This window comes from Phocoena sinus, chromosome 5, assembly GCF_008692025.1.
Source record: "Phocoena sinus isolate mPhoSin1 chromosome 5, mPhoSin1.pri, whole genome shotgun sequence".
Classification (NCBI taxonomy): domain Eukaryota; kingdom Metazoa; phylum Chordata; class Mammalia; order Artiodactyla; family Phocoenidae; genus Phocoena; species Phocoena sinus.
This window is the reverse complement of record NC_045767.1, coordinates 134,241,628-134,261,510: the sequence shown is the minus strand read 5'-3', so window position 1 is coordinate 134,261,510 and position 19,883 is coordinate 134,241,628. Positions and strand designations below refer to the sequence as shown.

The 19,883-nt window shown below is 40.5% G+C and overlaps 1 protein-coding gene across 1 annotated transcript; it reads left to right on the top strand.

The window, feature by feature from the left end:
- The first annotated feature begins 17,726 nt into the window (after positions 1 to 17,726).
- Positions 17,727 to 19,415, top strand: NPY5R (neuropeptide Y receptor Y5). Its single transcript, XM_032632955.1, has one exon. The coding sequence runs from the start codon at positions 17,727 to 17,729 to the stop codon at positions 19,095 to 19,097; it is 1,371 nt and encodes a 456-aa protein (XP_032488846.1). The 3' UTR covers positions 19,098 to 19,415.
- The last annotated feature ends 468 nt before the right edge of the window (positions 19,416 to 19,883 follow it).

The window sequence follows — 19,883 nt, the reverse complement described above, 5'->3', positions numbered from 1 at the left end:
CTTCTCCCTTTTTTCACTTTCAAACATAATCATACCCTCTGCCATCATTGACACGCTTGTACATTTGTAACCTTAAATCTCCATGTAGAGTGCGGACCTCTCCTAGGTTTCCTTGGCAAATGTGCTTCACAGCTGGTGGACCCAATACAAACCAGTGTCGTCATCTCTACCCCTCAAGCCGGAACCTGAGAATCATCCCAGTATTTCCCTCTCTCACACTCTAAAATTCAACTGATCTCAAATTCATTGGGTCAGCTGGGAATCAGTCACACATTCCCACTGAATTCACAGCATAATATCTCTCAAATGTGTTCTTTTATATCCATCAAGCTCTAGCTAATTCTCTACTCAATGGTCTCTCTGCCACCAACTGCTGTCACGGTCATCCAGTGATGTCACCGCCCAGCTTAAATCATCTAGTTGCTCTCCAGATCCTTTAGGAAAAGTGCAAACAATGTCCTTGTGAACCAACCTTTTCAGTAGCATCCTCTACCCATTTCCACATGGACTTCAATCAAACTGAACTACCTGCAGGTCTCTGAATATCACTCTCTATCACCTTCATGTTTCCCCCCACTTCTTACTTGCCCATCCCCTCCGTCTGCTGGTTTAACTTTCACCAGTTCTTCAAACTTCAAGTATCTTCTCAACTACAAAGCCCTCTCTAATGTCTATCTCTCCATCTCCCCAGATCACCCCACAGGCTGAGTTTGTATTTATATTCCTATTTTTATTCCTACTGGTCTCTGAGTTTATTTCTAACACAGAATACTATATTGCAGTCAGTTATGTACTTGCACAGCTACACTGGGATCTCTGGAAGGCAGTGATTTTTTTTTTTCACCTCTTAAAGCTTAGAGCCTAAAATAATATCTGGCATATCATAAGACACTGAAAACAGTTTTGTTGAGGGATTGAAGAACAAGAAATAGGATAAGACTATATAAATTATAAACATCACAAATCAAGCCCATTTGTTCATCTCAAACATTAAAAAATATCTTTAGCACTTGTAGCTATGATGGATTATTGTTATACATACGCATAACACATGTATATATTTATACATATTACTATTATACTTCTCTTGATTCTTATATTTTTGGATTTTCTTATGTGTTGAATTCTGCTTTCCCCATTCAGTGTAAGCTTGAGTAATGGACTTCACTGCCTATGAAAATGCATGTAATGTCTAGTAGAGAATATATCTCATATATTTTTCTACCTGCTGAATAACATACTTTTAAAACGTGAGTTACCTATGAGCATAAGAGTAAGAATATGGTAACAGATGCAGTTTTAAGGAGCATATTATTCAACCATATCCGCTTTTGATTCTGAACTTATGCTTTGAACAGTTCTCTAAACATCCTTTTTAAAGACTATTAAAAACAAACTGACATACCAAAAATAAATAAACTGTTTCCCTTTCATTTCCACTTAAATATAGCAAAGCTATACTTAGCTTTATAACTAGATTTAATTTTTTAACCTTGAAAAATTAGCTAAGAAATGGAAATTTATCTTAAGATGATATTGAGGTGGTATTTGTCAACTACACTTTTTGTGTGGAGTTTTAACCTACAGAAGGGAAGAATATATGACCTATGTATGAAATTGTATGATAGAATATTGTGTCTCCAAAGGAATCCATGTTCTCTTCCTTTATATATTTTGTAATAAAAATTTTAAATAATGTAATTAGATATAGCATGATTTGCTTTAAGACACCCACAACTTTTAAAAAGAATGAATTAAATATCATTATATAGTTACTACTAGCTTCAGGGAAAAGAATGTACACTAATAGTGGGAAACTTTATCAACAATATTTCTTTCTTCTTTTTTCCCCCCTAATATGGAGGGGAAACAAACAATGTTTGTCACCATCAAATTTTTCTGAAGATCCAAAAAAGTTATTTTTCTACCCACATATCTGTAATATGTGCTTGTTAATGGCATAAAGTCATAGGTTTTCAGAGCTAAAAGGGGGCTCCAGATCTGCTAGTCAAAATATTTTGTTTTACAGACAAAGAAAGTAAGGACTAAAAAGATCAAGTGCTTTGTCTAAAGACACACCATTAATTTGGGATAAAACCTGGCTGCAATCCAGGTGTTCTGACAAACGACCATTATACAAATACGTATGTGATTATATAACTATATACGTGGGTATCACACATAAGTGTGTATATATTTTTTAACGTGAAAAATTACTTTAGAAAAAGAACTGGAATCAGTCACTGCTTTATAGTGAATGCTTTAATCATTAGGGCATCAAAGAGAAAGATAAAGTTTTGCTCAAGTACCACAGTATTGGTCAGAAGAAGGCAATGAAATGTTTATAGTTGTCCCTTAGCACTTCAAAATTATGATTGAATTCCCTGGGAAAAATGACTCTATGCACGCAAATACTTTAGGTTAACTTATTTTCAAAAAATATCTTCTGTTACTTAAAAAATTGCTTGTATTTCACAATTATAAGTTAGTTCCTTGTTTTAAGTCCCGAATATTGATTATATAACAAATTATTATGATTCCAAAGAAATCAATGCAGCAATGAGTATCATAAAAATATTTGTAACACACAGAGATGGCCCTTTCCATACCTTTTAAGAATTAAAGATTTAAATTTATATGGTAGAAACAACGGACAAAGAAATGTTTACTCTTCGTGAATATAACAAAAATCTTCAGAAGAAAAGAATGCAACAACTAAAATAATATTTTCTTTAGTTTATTCACTCCCACTATAACTAATAGTCGAGATCACATATCATTTGAGATTACATCAAAGCACTTTAGTAACTGGCCTCCACAAATGGTAGCTGTTATTAAAATGCAGCAATAACTTTGATAAAAACAACAGACATTCCTCAGAGAAATGTTACCCCAGGCATTGTCTGGAGAGTGTTTTATTATTCAATAATTTGTCTTAGGAGTTACCTAGCGATTTTAAGTTTTACCTTTATAGATATGCTTCCTTCCATAACTGATAAAGAACTACGAGAACTGGAAAATAGCCAGTTTAATTTTGTAACACACATAAAACCCAACTTAATTTCCCAAATGAGCATTGTGCAAATAGTGAGAGGGAAAAATACATAGAGCAGAGGTGGACGTTACTATTTTTGTTCCCATGGTGGTACTTCCTCTGTTTGAATGTCACTCCATCAACTAGAAACGAAAGTATTATGTTCTATAAAGAGTGATGATGAGTCTTGAATCCCTCCTGGGAAATTTGAAGATAAAAGCACAGTTATCTTCATATTTTCTTCTTTATGTAGCATATTGTTGGAATTTTTCAACTTGACAATTTTTTCAAAAAAAAAAAATCCTAACAATGTGTTCACTCCATGTATAGCAAGCGTGTATTTAAAGAAGAAATCCGGACTGCCCTTTTGAGGCTTGCGTGGTTGTGTGTGTGGTGAGGAGAGAAATGGTGGGTTAACCAAAATCTTCATCTCAAAAACATGCTGGCCTTTTACTTTTACTCTAATAATGATAGTTACTTCAAACCTAAATGCATATCATCGAAAGAAAAAACCCAAATTGGCGGAAAAGAAAAAAATACAATTCATCTTGTCTTTTTAATATACAAAAGCTTGTAGCCTAGCCTAGTTGTATTTGTTTTTGGAAGCTAGTGTTAGGGCTCAGGGTGGGCTACCCCAAAATATGCCATTGGTTACTTCGAATTAAAGCTACTTAAGAAATAGGGGCTTCCCTGGTGGCGCCGTGGTTGAGAGTCCGCCTGCCGATGCAGGGGACACGGGTTCGTGCTCTGGTCTGGGAAGATCCCACATGCCGCGGAGCGGCTGGGCCCGTGAGCCATGGCCACTGAGCCTGCGCGTCCGGAGCCTGTGCTCCGCAACGGGAGAGGCCACAACAGTGAGAGGCCCGCGTACCGCAAAAAAGAAAAAAGAAAAAAAAGTGCAATAGGGACACTCTGACCCTCCGTTCTGTCTCTCTGAAGGCAGCAAAGAAATATCCCATGTGAAAGGGGCTGTCCGTGCATCTGGAGGTGGAAGGACACCTTCACTACCAGAGATCCGGAATTTGGCCGAGAAGTCTGTATAAACAAAGCGTGTTACTTCTTTACTCTACTACCCCAAGCCCAAACTCTGTTGAGATTCCTTACTAATTAAGCACCCGAAGCCTAAATTCCCTTGTCCTGTCAATTCCTCACAAATTTATTGATTCTTTGTCTAAAAACTGTAAAAGCTGCTTGTTTTGGCCACTTCTTAGGTCTCATTTCTATCAGACCTCCATGCCTATGAGTTAAAATGTGTTTATTTTTCTCCTGTTAATCTGTCCTGTGTCCATTTTATTATTAGTCCAGCCACAAGAACTCCGGGAGGGGACAGGGGGAAATTTCCCCCTCCCAAACAATAGTCACAATGGGGTTCGTTTGGAAGTTTTTTAAAGCCAATATGTCCTAGAAGTAGGCGTGTATTGTAACTGTACAGGTTATGGGAGGGTAGAAATTTACGTGGTAGGTGTGGTGCTTTACTGTACAGATGCTGGAGTTAAGAAAGTCTAAGAACCAAGCTTTCTTTTCTCCCCAGGCACTGCTTCTTGACACTTCCGTCTTTCCCTTCACCCACTGCAGAATCCCAAAATGCCTATTGTGCTAAAACAGCAATGAATGAAATAGGAAGTTTATATACTTGGGTATTTAAAGCTCTTGGATGACTCTGGCTGATACCACAACAATCTATACAGGTCCCCTGAGTATCAAATACTAAAATTCAGCAGAACAGGGCCACAGGAATTTTTTTCTCTGGCTTCTGGGGTAACAGCTAGCATTTACTGCCCCCAGAAATTAGATTTACAAGTAGTATCACTCCCAAGGGATACAGTCCTCTGTGGTTTAGAGAGGGCTAGTCTCACAGGATTGCACTCATCACCACACACACGATGCTGTGACTGTCACATAGCCGTCTTTAGTTTTAAAGTGTACAATAAACACATTCCTTCTCAGCCTCGGCTATAAGCCAATCTACTGACACTGGGCTGTGGTGAAGGAAACTGCAGCGTTTACTGCCGGCGCCAAGTAAGGGGAACAGGCAGCTCATGCTCAGAAGACCCCAAGTCCCCGAGGGCTTTCGGGGAAGGGGTTTCAACGCAGTGTGAAGGAGGGGGCGGCAGGGTGTGTGCTCAGCTCACGCACAGCTCTTGGATTGGTTGGCATCAAGGTGAACTTTCAAGCATCATCAACCTTCTGGTTTCAACCGGTCTAGGGTCTAAGGGCTTGTGCTCAGCAGTTCTCATCTGGGGATCCGCTTCCTGTAAAAACAACTGAGGAATGTGTGCGGAGCCTTTATCTGTATCTTTCAGGAAACTGGGAGTTCGGTGATTTTGCTGTGGCTGGTTTATGGTCTAAATTGTCACCAGTTTCTCCACCCAACAGCTGTTCTTTGCTTCTGCATGTTCACGTTCCCAATCATTAACTCTGGAGCAGCCTTTAGAGATTCAAGGGAGGCTCCAGAGACTAAAGCAAAAGCCTTTTACTTCAAAAGACAGGGACCCAGGGGCTTGTACACGGTTTCATCCCAATCTCTCTTGCCTCTTCTCTCTTCTTTTTTCTCTTTCCCTGCCTCCCTCTATCACGCGCGCGCGCGCACGCAAACACACACACACACACACACACACACACACACACACACACTCACACACACAGAAAAGCATTAAGCACCTGACAACTAATAACTAAAAATAAGGCAAACCTGCGCGATACAGATTTGGACGCCCTGGGGATGGAAATCACGGTGAGCAGAAAAGGAGGACAAGTTCTCTTTGCTTGGGACTTTTTTAACCTATGACAACTCTTTTCATCCCAGCCTTCTTTAGCTGCCACGCGCAGCCTGGGAAGCGTGGGCTCGCTCCAGCCTCCCGGGCACCGGGCCCCACGCCCACGCCTGGTCCCCGCGGCTTCCGCAGAACCCCGTGCCTACTGAGCCCGAGCGCCTCCGCCACCCCGCGTCCCAGCGTCCCCGCAGGCCAGGCGGCCCCCCGCCGCCCTCCGGAAGGTGCGAGAAAGACCAGCGCGCTGCTTTGGTTTGGTTTTTATTATTATTTTTCGAACAAAGAGAAAACCTGGGCCTTGCGGCTTTCCCCGGGCGCCCACGCCGGCCGCGGACCCCGACTTCCCTGCGCGGCCTCGGCGGGCCCGGCCCGGGAGACGGGGTGCTGGGGGCTGCCGCCTCTCCCCGGCCCACGCGAAGGTAGGGGGCGCCCTGAGCGGGCTCGGGGAGCAGTCGTGTGCCCGGGCGCCCCCTGCCCCCGTCCCCGCCGCCACTGGGCGCAGGAGCGGCCGCGATCCCGGGAGCCGGGGTGCCCCGAGGTACGGGAAGGGCCGGGGCTGGAAGCGGGGTCCGGGCGACTTCGGGGCGCGGAGGGAGAGCGGAGGGACCCGGCGGGGCTCCCTGCGGCGCAGGAGCTCCCCGGGTGGGCGCGCGGAACTGAGCCGGAGGAGAGTGTCGGGGGTCCCGCCGGAGCCGGGGCGGGGAGGACGCAGCCTCCGGGGAGGGCGAGCCCGCGGCGGCCTGGCGGCATCCGGGGCTGGGGTCCCGGGGCGTGGAGCACCTGCCCCGCCGCCCGCTGATGCCCGGGATCCCGAGGCAGCGCGCCCCGGTCTGCGCTCCGGGAGCACATCCCTGCGCCTCGACTTCCGACTCCGGGAATTCATCCCCGAGCTTGCGGACCTTTCGGTTACCTTTTAAAGGGACCGAACGACCGCGTTGGATCGAAGCCCAGAGACTTTATGACAGACCGTGGAAATTGCCTAAGGCGCTCTCAGCGGAATTTGCAGCCCGAATGAAATTTTAAATTTCAGATTTCTCAAGGGAAGAGAAACTAGTGTTAGAAATGGGAAGAGAGGGTGGCTGTGCCTGCGTGTTTATCAGCTGAGCGGAGCAGTATTTCTGGCTTTAAAAATAAATCGTGGGAATATTTTAGAACGTGGAATCTCGCCATTGTTCCAGGATCACAGCAAAGTAGGCAATAGTTGATACGTTATCATTGCTGGAGGGGAAAATAATTACATGGATTTTATTCCTTTGCGTGATTGGCATCTTTTTTGAGATGAAAGATGTGCATTTACATAAGGCAGGTAAAGAGCCTAACAAAGGGACCTTACTTAAATGTATACGCGCAATCCTTCATTGTCCTCTGAGTTCACGCAGTTCTTTTTTAAGAACTATCTATTCAACACACTTAAAGTCTATTCACGAGATTTCATTTCTGTGGGTGTCACATACGGATCAATTTTTATAAACAATTACAATATAGCAAAGTTACAATGTCTTTACAAGACATTGCTTTTTTAAAAACAGTCACCACAGTTTAACCAGGCATTTTTTTTTTTTCACTTTTACTCTGAGGATTAAAGTTTGGTGTTTCAGCCTAGGAATTCTGAGGGTAGAGGGGTTAAAACTAGATATAAAAGAGAAAAACGAAATCTCGTAATTAGGCACCACAAAGGTTTCACACGGTCAATATCAGATTTCTTCTAAAATAATATTTCATTTTAAAAACATTCTCTATTTCATAATTTCTCTAGTGAGCTGAGCTGAAGTTCACAGTTAACATTATTTTTTATTATGTATAAAATATTTATGTTGCATAAAATTGTACAACGTTCATTATGACACTTGTTGCAAAACAGATCATTATTAAAGAGATTTTACATTTCCATTATAGGCTTCCTTATTGTACTTTTCAGGAAAAAAGGACGTGAAGGCCTAAGTTGAAGGAAAGAAATCCTGTGTGCTTTTTCTCCTTTTCTTAAACTTCTGTTGTCATTTCAGCAATCTTCACAGCATTTCTACCATCTCAAGGTGGATCTTCTTGAGAAGATTCCATCTCAAGAAACCACTAAGTTCATCCATAAGAAGCAACTCCGCACCCGTTAAAATTTTATCATGAGATTGCAGCAGTTCAGTCCCATCTTCAGGCTCCATGTCTAATTCTAGTTCTCTTGCTGTTTCCACCACATCTGCAGTTCCTTCCTCCTCTGAAGTCTTGACCCCTCAAAGTCATCCATGAGGGTAGAAATCAACTTCTTTCAAACCTGTGGTCATGCTGATATGTTGACCTGTTCTCATGAATCACAAATATTCTTAATGGCATCTAGAATGGTGAATCCTTTCCAGAAGTTTTTCAATTGACTTTGCCCAAATCCTTCAGAAGAATCGCTGTCTGTGGCAGCTCAAGCCTTACAAAAATGTGTTTCTTAAATATTAAGACTTGAAAGTCAAAATTACTCCTTGATCTATGGGCTGCAGAATGGATGTTGTGTTAGCGGGCAAGAAAACAACATTAATCTCTTACATCTTCGTCAGAGTTTGTGGTTGACCAGGTGCACTGTCAACGAGCAGTACTATTTTGAAAAGGAATCCATTTTTCTGAGCAGTAGGTCTCAACAGTGAGCTTAAAATATTCAATAAACCCTATTGTCAATAGATGTGCTATTATCCAGGCTTTGTTGTTCTATATATAGAGCACAGGTAGAATAGATTGAGCATAATTCTTAAAGGCCCTAGGATTTTCGGAATAGTAAATGAGCTTTGCCTCAACGTAAAGTCACTGGCTGCGTTAGCCCCTAACAAGAAGGTCAGCCTGTCCTTTGAAGCTTTGAAGCCAGGTATCAACTTCTCCTCTCTAGCTATGAAAGTCCTAGATGGCATCTTCCAATATAAGTCTGTTTAGTCTGCATTGAAAATCCGTTCTTTTGTGTATCCACCTTCAGAAATACCTTAGCTAGAGTTTCTGGGTAACTTAATGTAGCTTGTATATCAGCCCTTGCTGCTTCACCTTGCACTTTTCTGTTATGGAAACGGCTTCTTTCCTTAAATCTCATGAACCTCTGCTAGCGTCAGACTTTTCTTCTACAGCTTCCTCACCTCTCTCAGCCTTCACAGAATTGAAGAGAGTTGGGGTCTGGCTCTGGATGAGGCTTTGGCTTAAGGGAATGTTGTCACTGGTTTGATCTTTGATCCAGACCACTAAAACTTCCTCCGTATCAGCAATAAGGCTGTTGCTCCTTCTTATCATGTATTCACTGGAGTAGCACTTTTAATTTCCTTCAAGAACTGTTCCTTTGCATTCACAACTTGGCTAACTGTTTGGTGCAAGAGGCTTAGCTTTCAGCCTGTCTCGGCTTCTGACGTGCCTTGCTTACTGAGCTAAATCATTTCTAGCTTTTGATTTAAAGTGAGAGATGTGAAACTCTTCCTTTCATTTGAACACTTAAGAGGCCATTGTAGGATTAACAACTGGCCTGACTGCAATATTGTTTGTCTCGAGGCGGGGGGAACAGGGAGGCTCAAGGTGAGGGAGAGAGATGGGGGCATGGCCAGTCAGTGGAGCAGTCAGAACACACACAACGTTTACGGGTTAAGTTGTCATCTTACGTGGGGAAGTTTGTGGTGCCCCAAACTATTACAATAGTACATCAGAGATCACTGATCACATATCAACATAGCAAATAAAATAATCATGAAAAATTTGAAATATCGAGAGAATTACTGAAGTGTGACACAGAGACATGAAGTGAGCAAATGCCGTTAGAAAAATGGTGCTGATATACTTGCTCTACACAGGATTGCCCCAAACCTTCAACTGGTAAAAAACACAGTAAGTGAAATAAGGTGAAGAACTATAAAATGAGGCCTGCTTGTAATTTAAAATTGTAAAGTGGTAAATCATCACAATTGTCTATGTAGGTACTCTTCATTTCATTTTGGGACCATCTGAAACCTTGTCTACTTTCAGTGGTTCTAGTATATGTATATATGTACAGACATACACACACACACACATATATATATATATATACACACACACATATATATACATATATAGTTATACTTTACCCTGAATTTGCCCATATTCCCAGGATGATTAATTTCTGTTATTTTAAAGCTAGAAAAATTAAACTACTTTTCTAAAATTATTAAGTAACAGATATTTACTTAGCATCCACTATGTGCAACATACTCTATTAAGCATCATTAAAATTATGAACATAATTAAAACATTTTTCCTTCTCTCCATTAGAGTCCAGCAGAGAGAACTGACCATGCATTGGAGACACTCTTAGTTTTAGACTCAAAACCACATTCTTTCTATTACCACCAATTGTGCTGCATATCCTCTTACTTCAAATTGGGAACAGTGGGCATTTCTGGTGGCGAAGTGGTTGAGAGTCCACCTGCCGATGCAGGGGACACAGGTTCATGCCCCGGCCCTGGAAGATCCCACATGCCACGGAGCAACTAGGCCCGTGAGCCATGGCCGCTGAGCCTGCACGTCTGGAGCCTGTTCTCCGCAGCCGGAGAGGCCACAACAGTGAGAGGCCCGCGTACCACAAAAACAAAAACAAAACAAAAAATAAACAAATTGGGAACAGTAATATTTTACTCTCGGGAATGTCATCCGATAGTTACATGTCCCAAGAAAGCACAAAACCATTATAGAATCGACTGCCCAGTTTCTATGTTATCCTTGCCTTGGTCGTAGGGGAGGCAATCAGTAACTACTGATGTATAACAAAAAAGGATTGTTTCCAAAAAGTGAGTCCAGAGAAGAATAAGATATATATATGTATACAAGGATCATGGTAACAAACAGCTTGTACGGATTATGAGTGTAAAGAGGGTTATGAACGAGCAAGATGGAGCCAGGGGGTCATCAGATCTCAGGAAATGAGACAAGAAAGCCAGTCTGGGCTTCCCTGATTAGGAGCTCACTGAGCTGTCCAGGGGAGCAGCAGGAAGGCCATTGACTGGGAATATGATGAGTGGGATGAATCAGTAACCCTGGTGAGTCAGTTTGGTACCAGTTATCTTTTTCAGCTTGAGGCAACATCAATGTAAATTGCTGGTTAGAGCCTAAGAATAAAGTAACAAGATCCTGAGCTTTTGAATTCATTTATCTTTAAAGGAATGTATTGATAATTAGCTTTCAGAAATTCAATCAATATAAAATCAGTTATAGAAGTTGTGAAAAACTTACACTTTTAAATTTTCTTATAGCACAAAAATGCTTATGTCATCCTATTTGAAGATTGCTATATATAAACTTAAAGTTATTTATGATGAATGTGTGTACACAGTAACATTTTCTACTTGGAAATTTATTGGACCAGGACCTATACTTCCCTTATAAATTGAAGATAATATGGTTTACTATTAATTTAAATATATATGTATTTTTATAGTTTTAAGTTGATAAACCTACACTGATATGTAGTGAAAATGCCTTTTTAAGCTATATATATATATATATATCAGGATCTCTATAACAAGCTATACTCATCAGAATCAACAAACTGTTGCTGTCCTGAGTATGCTGTAGGATATTCTTGTTTAAAAAAATGGAAGTGCTGGGCTTCCCTGGTGGCGCAGTGGTTGAGGGTCCGCCTGCCGAGGCAGGGGACACGGGTTCGTGCCCCGGTCCGGGAAGATCCCACATGCCGCGGAGCGACTGGGCCCATGAGCCATGACCGCTGGGCCTGCGCGTCCGGAGCCTGTGCTCCGCCTCAACGGGAGAGGCCACAACAGTGAGAGGCCCGAAAACAAAAAAAAAACTGGAAGTGCTCGCTTTTTTTAAAGGGGAGAAAGCATTCCTTTTGCCTCTTCTTGATATATTATAGGCAGTTGTGTACTGCATTAGGCAATACTGTCAAATCTCTAATATATACCAGTAAATAAGTAATATCCGCAGAGTCAAGAGAGTGGACTGAGGGGATGCAGAGTTCATGTCTCCGCACAACTAGGGCACCTACCAGGCCCTGGTGGGGGACCACAGACACCTAAGGGGACGGGAGGAACCCCCGAGCGACTGGGTAGGATGAGGTGGGGAGGGAGGGGGGAGGAGAACTTGAGGCAGGATGGGACCGGCACCCTTGAGGGGCAGCTGGGGGAGGGGAGGGGTTCCCACGCCCAGAGGGGAACGGGGGAGACCCTCGGGAGGGCAGAAGATCGGAAGGGCATGCGGCCAGTTCCCCCTGCCCACTTGGGCCCCAGGGAGCTTGCTGAGGTCCCGAGCCTAATCTGCCCACTGGGATCCCTCGAGCCGCGTGGGTCCTGTGGGAGTGGGAGGGAGCGGGGAGGAAAAGTAAAGGCCGGATGGACAGGACTGGTGCCCCTGAGGGGCGGCTAGGGGCGGGACCGGTTTCCCACGCCCAGAAGGGCCCACCCACAGTCAGGGGATGAATGGGGATGGGGGAGACCCTTGGAAGAGCGGAGGAACAGAAGGGAGTGTGGCCAGTGCTTCCCCTGCCCACCTGGGCCCCGGAAAGCCTGCTGAGGTCCCGGGACTAAACCTCTGCCCTCTGAGGCTCACTCCCGCCACACTGAGCCTAAGCCCCGCCCCCGCACCCCCCCGCCCAGTGCCTTACCTCGGAACTCCGCAATCCAAGGCACACCTTTCCCAGCAGCCCAGGTCCTGAGCCTGGGCGCTGATCTCTGCCTAACCCCCGCCCCTGCCTAAGCTCCACCCCGAACCTAATCTCCACCCCACACAGCCCAAGCTTTTTCTGGCCATTTTTTTTTTTTAGGTTGTGGTTCTGTTTTACCTTGTTGTTAATTCGTTTATATTTTTATTTTTCTAATTTTATTTTACTCTTTCTAATTTGTTACTGTTCTGCTCCTTTGGGCTTGTTCCCCCCACTTTTTTTTTCTGTTGTGGTTCTGTTTTATCTTGGTGTAGTTGTTTCACTTACATTTTTATTTTTCCTAATATATTTTTTATTTTCCTAATTTTATTTTATTTTTTATTCTTTGTCATTGTACTGCTTCTTCTTTTTTTTTTCTTTTCTTTTGCTGGGCTGCACGACTTGTGGTAGCTTGGTTCCCAGGCCGAGGATGGGGCCTGGATTCCTGTGATGGGAGCACTCAGTTCAAACTGCTGGACTAACAGAGAACCGCAGATCCCAGGGAATATTAATCAGACTGAGGTCTCCCAGAGGTCCTCATATCGGCACCAACTGGGCTCTGCCCAACTGCTTGCAAATTATAGTGCTGCATGCTTCAGGCCAAACAACCAGTAAGACAGGCATACAGCCCTACCCATCAAAAAAAATAAAAATGAAACGACAAAAAAATATGTTACAGACAAAGGAGCAAGGTAAAAACCTACAAGAAAAAATAAATGAAGAGGAAATAGACAACCTACCTGAAAAAGAATTTGGAGTAATGATAGTAAAAATGATACAAAATCTTGGAAATAGAATGGAGGCATGCATTGAGAAAATACAAGAAATGTTTAACAATGACCTAGAAGAGCTAAAGAACAAACAAAAAGTGATGAACAACACAATAACTGAAGTGAAAAATACACTAGAAGGAATCAATAGTAGAATAACTGAGGGAGAAGAGCAAATAAGTGAGCTGGAATGTAGAATGGCGGAAATAACTGCAGAGGAGCAGAATAAAGAAAAAAGAATGGAAAGAATTGAGCACAGTCTCAGAGACCTCTGGGACAACATTAAATGCACCAAAATTCAAATTATAAGGGTCCCAGAAGAAGAAGAGAAAGAGAAAGGGTCTGAGAAAATATTTGAAGAGATTATAGTCGAAACTTCCCTAACATGGGAAAGGAAATTGCCACCCAAGTCCAGGAAGTGCAGAGAGTCCCATACAGGATAAACCCTAGAAGAAACACACCAAGACACATATTAATCAAACTAACAAAATTTAAATTCAAAGAAAATATATAAAAAACACCAAGGGAAAAGCAACAAATAACATACAAGGGAATCCCCATAAGGTTATCAGCTGATTTTTCAGCAAAAACTCTTCAGGCCAGAAGGGAGTGGCAGGATATATTTAAAGTGATGAAAGGGAAAAACCTACAACCAAGATTACTCTACCAGGATGCATCTCATTCAGATTTGATGGAGAAATCAAAAGCTTTACAGACAAGCAAAAGCTAGGAGAATTCAGCACCACCAAACCAGCTTTATAACAAATGCTAAAGGAATTTCTCTAGGCGGAAAACACAAAAGAAGAAAAAGACCCACAAAAACAAACACAAATCAATTAAGAAAACAGTAATAGGGACATACATATCAATAATCATCTTCAATGTAGAACGTTTAATGCTCCCAACCAAAAGACATAGGCTGGCTGAAAGGGTACAAAAACAAGACCCATATATATGCTGTCTACAAGAGAGCCACTTCAGACCTAAGGACACATACAGACTGAAAGTGAGGGGATGGTAAAAAATATTCCATGCAAATGGAAATAACAATAAAGCTGGAGTAGTAATATTCATATCAGATAAAATAGACTTTAAGATAAAGACTGTTACAAGAGATAAGGAAAAACCCAAAATTAGTAGAAGGAAAGAAATCATAAAGATCAGAGCAGAAATAAATGAAATAGAAATGAAGAGACAATAGCAAAGATCAATAAAACTAAAGGTTGGTTCTTCAAGAAGATAACCATAATTGGTAAAATTTTAGCCAGAATCATCAAGAAAAAAAAAGAAGTCAAATCAATAAAATTAGAAATGAAAAAAGAGAAGTTACAACTGACACCACAGAAATACAAAGGGTCATAAGAGCTACTACAAGCAACTACATGCCAATAAAGTGGACAGTCTGGAAGAAATGGACAAATTCTTGGAAAGGTACAACTTTCCAAGACTGAACCAGGAAGAATTAGAAAATACAAACAGACTGATCGCAAGTAATGAAAGTGAAACTGTAATTAAAAATTAACAAACAAAAGTTAAGGACCAGATGGCTTCACAGGCAAATTCTATCAAACATTTAGAGAAGAGATAACACCTAACCTACTCAAACTCTTTCAAAAAATTGCAGAGGGAGGAAGACTCTCAAACTCGTTCTACAAGGCCACCATCACCCTGATACCAAAACCAGACAAAGATATCACAAAAAAAAGAAAATTACAGGCCAATATCACTGATGAACATAGATGCAAACTTCCTCAACAAGATACTAGCAAACAGATTCCAACACCACATTAAAAGGATCATACATCATGATCAAGTGGGATTTATCCCAGGGATGCAAGGATTCTTCAATATATAGAAATCAATCATTTTGATACACCACATAAACAAAGAATAAAAACCATATGATCATCTCAATAGATGCAGAAAAAGCTTTTGACAAAAATCAACAAACATTTATGATAAAATCTCTCCAGAAAGTGGGCATAGAGGGAACCTACCTCAACATAATAAAAGCCATAAGTGACAAACCCACAGCAAACATCATTCTCAACGATGAAAAACTGAAAGTATTTCCTCTAAGATAAGGAACAAGTCAAGGATTTCCACTCTTGCCACTATTATTCAACATACTTTTGGAAGTCTTAGCCACAGCAATCAGAGAAGAAAAAGAAATAAAAGGAATACAAATTGGAAAAGAAGAAGTAAAACTGTCACTATTTGCCAATGACATGATACTATACATAGAATATCCTAAAGATGTCACCAGAAAGCTATTAGAACTAATCAATGAATTTGGTAAGGTTGCAGGAATACAAAATTAATGCACAGAAATCTCTTGCATTCCTATACACTAACAGTGAAAGATCAAAAAGAAATTAAGGAAACACTCCCATTTACCACTGCAACAAAAAGAATAAAATACCTGGGAATAAACCTACTTAAGGAAGCAAAAGACCTGTACTCAGAAAACTATAAAACACTGATGACACAAATCAAAGATGACAGTAACAGATGGAGATAGATACCATGCTTCTGGATGGAAGAATCAATATTGTGAAAACGACTATACTACCCAAAGCAATCTACAGGGTCAGTGCAATCCCTATCAAATTACCAGTGGCATTTTTCACAGAATTAGAACAAAACATTTTACAATCTGTGTGGAAACACAAAAGACCCCGAATAGGCAAAACAGTGTTGAGAAAGAAAAACGGAGCTGGAGGAATCAGGCTCCCCAGCTTCAGGCTATACTACAAAGCTACAGTAATCAAGACAATATGGTACTGGCACAAAAACAGAAATATAGATCAATGGTACAGGATAGAAAGCCCAGAGATAAACCCACACACCTATGGTCACCTAATCTATGACAAAGAAGGCAAGAATATACAACGGAGAAAAGACAGCCTCTTTAATAAATGGTGCTGTAAGTCAGTAAGTCAGAAAGAGAAAAACAAATATTGTGTTTTAATGCATATATGTGGAATCTTGAAAAATAGTACAGATGAACCTATTTGCAGGGCAGGAATCGAAACACAGAGGTAGAGAACAGACATGTGGACACATAGGGGAAAGGGGAGAGTGGGATGAATTAGGAGATTAGGTTTAACATAAATACACTTCCATGTGTAAACTAGATAGCTAGTGGGAACCTGCTGTATAGCACAGGGAGCTCAGCTTGGTGCTCTGTGATGACCTGGTTGGGTGGGATGTGGGGGCTGGGAGGGAGGTCCAAGAGGGAGGGGATATATGTATACATATAGCTGATTCACTTCACTGTACAGCAGAAAGTAACACAGCATTGTAAAGCAATTATACTCCAATTTAAAAAAAGTAAAAATAATATCATTATGGTATTAATATTACATTATTAATTTCCTTGAGGTGAAAAAACTTATTATGGGATGTTATATTAGTATCACTTCTACATTTAACTTTATGCCGTGTTATCTTCCTTAAAAAATATGAATTTATTTAATCTTTTTAATGCTGAAATGTACTTTCAATTTTTAAATTAAAAAATAAACAGGTAAATTTTGTTTTTAAAAACACCAGTAGCCAGCTGCTTAGTGGTTTAATTCATGGTAATCTGCACCTCTCAGAGGACTGAGAATTAGTCATGAAATGATTTTGCCAATTGTGTTCCAATTGTGTTCACATAGTCAACAGTACCATGTGATAAACATTTATTGAGTGCCTACTCTATACATGTAGGTCATGGAATAGTGTTGCTACACTTGAGAAGCTCAAATCTGAAGATTATATGGACTGGATATATTTAGGATATTAGCTTTTTGTTTGAATTTCTCATTTCCCCATAAATATTTATTTTTCTTTGAGTTTTTCATTTTCCCACATATATTTATTTAACACTTTCCATGGTGAAGTTACTGTGCCATGTTTTATGGTAGATACCACAGTGAGTAAAACACAGTTTCGTTTTTCCATTGCTTATACATAAATAAGGTATACTGGTTTTTATTATAATTGCAGTGCAAAGCAAATTGTGTCATGTAGCATCAGACAGCTATAAACAGAAATACATGGGGGTTCCAAAAGGAGATCACATCCAGTTGAACAGATGAAGGAACACTTTAGGGCAGGTGACTTTTAAGTTTGACCTTGATTGATGTAAGAGAGGAAGGAATGTTTAAGGTAAGGTTATATGACTACAACATGTATCAGGTACCTTGACTGGAGAACAATATTAATTACCTATTGTAATCTTGAAGTTCTTATCCACATTTGCCTTTTCTGTCCCTTACATTATTTATACATAAATTAAAAAAAAAAAGTTCTGCTATTTTAACACGAGTCGACACACCATAGAAGTGATGATAGATTTACACTTACTGTAATTGTTATTGGTTGACATTTACACTGTACTTGTTGCCAGTTAAAGACTTCCCTAAACTTTTTAGTAAATGAATAAGGTAATGGGAACAAATGGTATAATGTTTCCTTCTCAATGGATTAATTTATAGCAGTCATGGAATTGTTTTTCGAGTTGCTAACTAATGTCTTTTTATTCCAAGCAGGAGAATAATATGGCTTCAGAGCTCAAGGATTATTATAACAAGACGCTTGCTGCAGAGAACAATACTGCCGCCACTCGGAATTCTGATTTCCCAGTCTGGGATGACTATAAAAGCAGTGTTGATGACTTGCAGTATTTTCTGATTGGACTCTATACCTTTGTAAGTCTTCTTGGTTTTATGGGGAATCTACTTATTTTAATGGCTCTCATGAGGAAGCGAAATCAGAAGACGACGGTCAACTTCCTCATTGGGAATCTGGCCTTCTCCGATATCTTGGTCGTGCTGTTTTGCTCGCCTTTCACACTGACCTCTGTCTTGCTGGATCAGTGGATGTTTGGCAGGGTCATGTGTCATATTATGCCTTTCCTTCAATGTGTGACAGTGCTGGTTTCCACTTTAATTTTAATATCAATCGCCATCGTCAGGTATCATATGATAAAGCATCCTGTATCTAATCATTTAACAGCAAACCATGGCTATTTCCTGATCGCTACTGTCTGGACACTAGGCTTTGCAATGTGTTCTCCCCTCCCAGTGTTTCACAGCCTTGTGGAACTTCAGGAGACGTTTGGTTCAGCGTTGCTCAGCAGCAGGTATTTATGTGTCGAGTCGTGGCCATCTGATGCATACCGAATTGCTTTCACTATCTCTTTATTGCTTGTTCAGTATATTCTGCCCTTAGTTTGTCTAACTGTAAGTCATACCAGTGTCTGCAGGAGTATAAGCTGCGGATTGTCCAACCAAGAAAACCAACTAGAAGAAAATGAGATGATCAACTTAACTCTCCATCCTTCCAAAAAGAGTGGGCCTCAGGTGAGGGTCTCCAGCAGCCGGAAATGGAGTTATTCATTCATCAGAAAGTACAGAAGGAGGTACAGCAAGAAGACGGCATGCGTGCTGCCTGCTCCGGCGAGACCTCCTCCAGAGAACCGCTCAAGAAGGCTTCCAGAACACTCGGGCTCTGGGAAAAGTCAGCCCCCTTCATCCCGTAAGTTTATACCAGGGGTCCCCACTTGCTTTGAGGTGAAACCGGAAGAAAACTCAGATGTTCATGAGATGAGAGTAAACTGTTCTACCATGAGATTAAAAAAAAGATCTCGAAGTGTCTTCTACAGACTGACCATCTTGATACTAGTGTTTGCAGTGAGCTGGATGCCTCTGCACCTTTTCCATGTGGTGACCGATTTTAACGATAGCCTGATTTCAAACAGGCATTTCAAGTTGGTGTATTGCATCTGTCACTTGCTAGGCATGATGTCCTGCTGTCTTAATCCAATTCTATATGGATTTCTTAATAATGGGATCAAAGCCGACTTAAGGTCCCTTATACGCTGTCTTCATATGTCATAATTCTCAATGTTTTCCAAGGAAAGTACAAGTATGGGGATCATCTAAAATATATTCACAGTGACTGTATATGTATAATCAACAAATTTTGTTAACTTACAGAATTTATGTGTAAGAAGCCTGGATTTGGATATCAGTTCCTAATATATGGAAGATAATTTTAACATGTTATAATATGATAAATTCATTTAGTTGTATAAAGTCATTGTCAATCCAATCTGTAATTTCATTTTAAAGAGTGGTTATATTACCTTCCATTTCAGCCTGTCCTGTAAACCAATGAATTGTAAGTTCTTGTTTAAAATAAAAGTTATATTTAACCATCTCAGTATTTTTTGTTCAAAATTATAAGCAAAAACATTTCTCCTAAGACGTTTAATTTCAGGTATGAGGAACACCTAATAATCTTCATTTTTACTTCACAGATTTCTTAATAGTTAGTTTCTGACAATACAGAAAACTTTAATATGACCAGCAAGCAATAACTAAGTGACAGATATATGCCTAGGTCATAAATTAAATGTCAACATTGGGTACAGTTTTAGAACCTCTAAAGGAAAATTTTTATATCCTATTATTGATGATTGGTCAAATTGTCAATTTATTCCCCACTATCCTAGTAATACACAGTTAATTTATCAAATAAAAATAGATTTTAAATCTTTTCTAGACTTATACCATGACATTAAGCTATCAAAGATTGTTTCATATACATCTTCTATATTCTAAAATTTGAAATATAAGTGGTATCTATATTTCCAAGTATTAAATAATTGTAAAGAATACTTG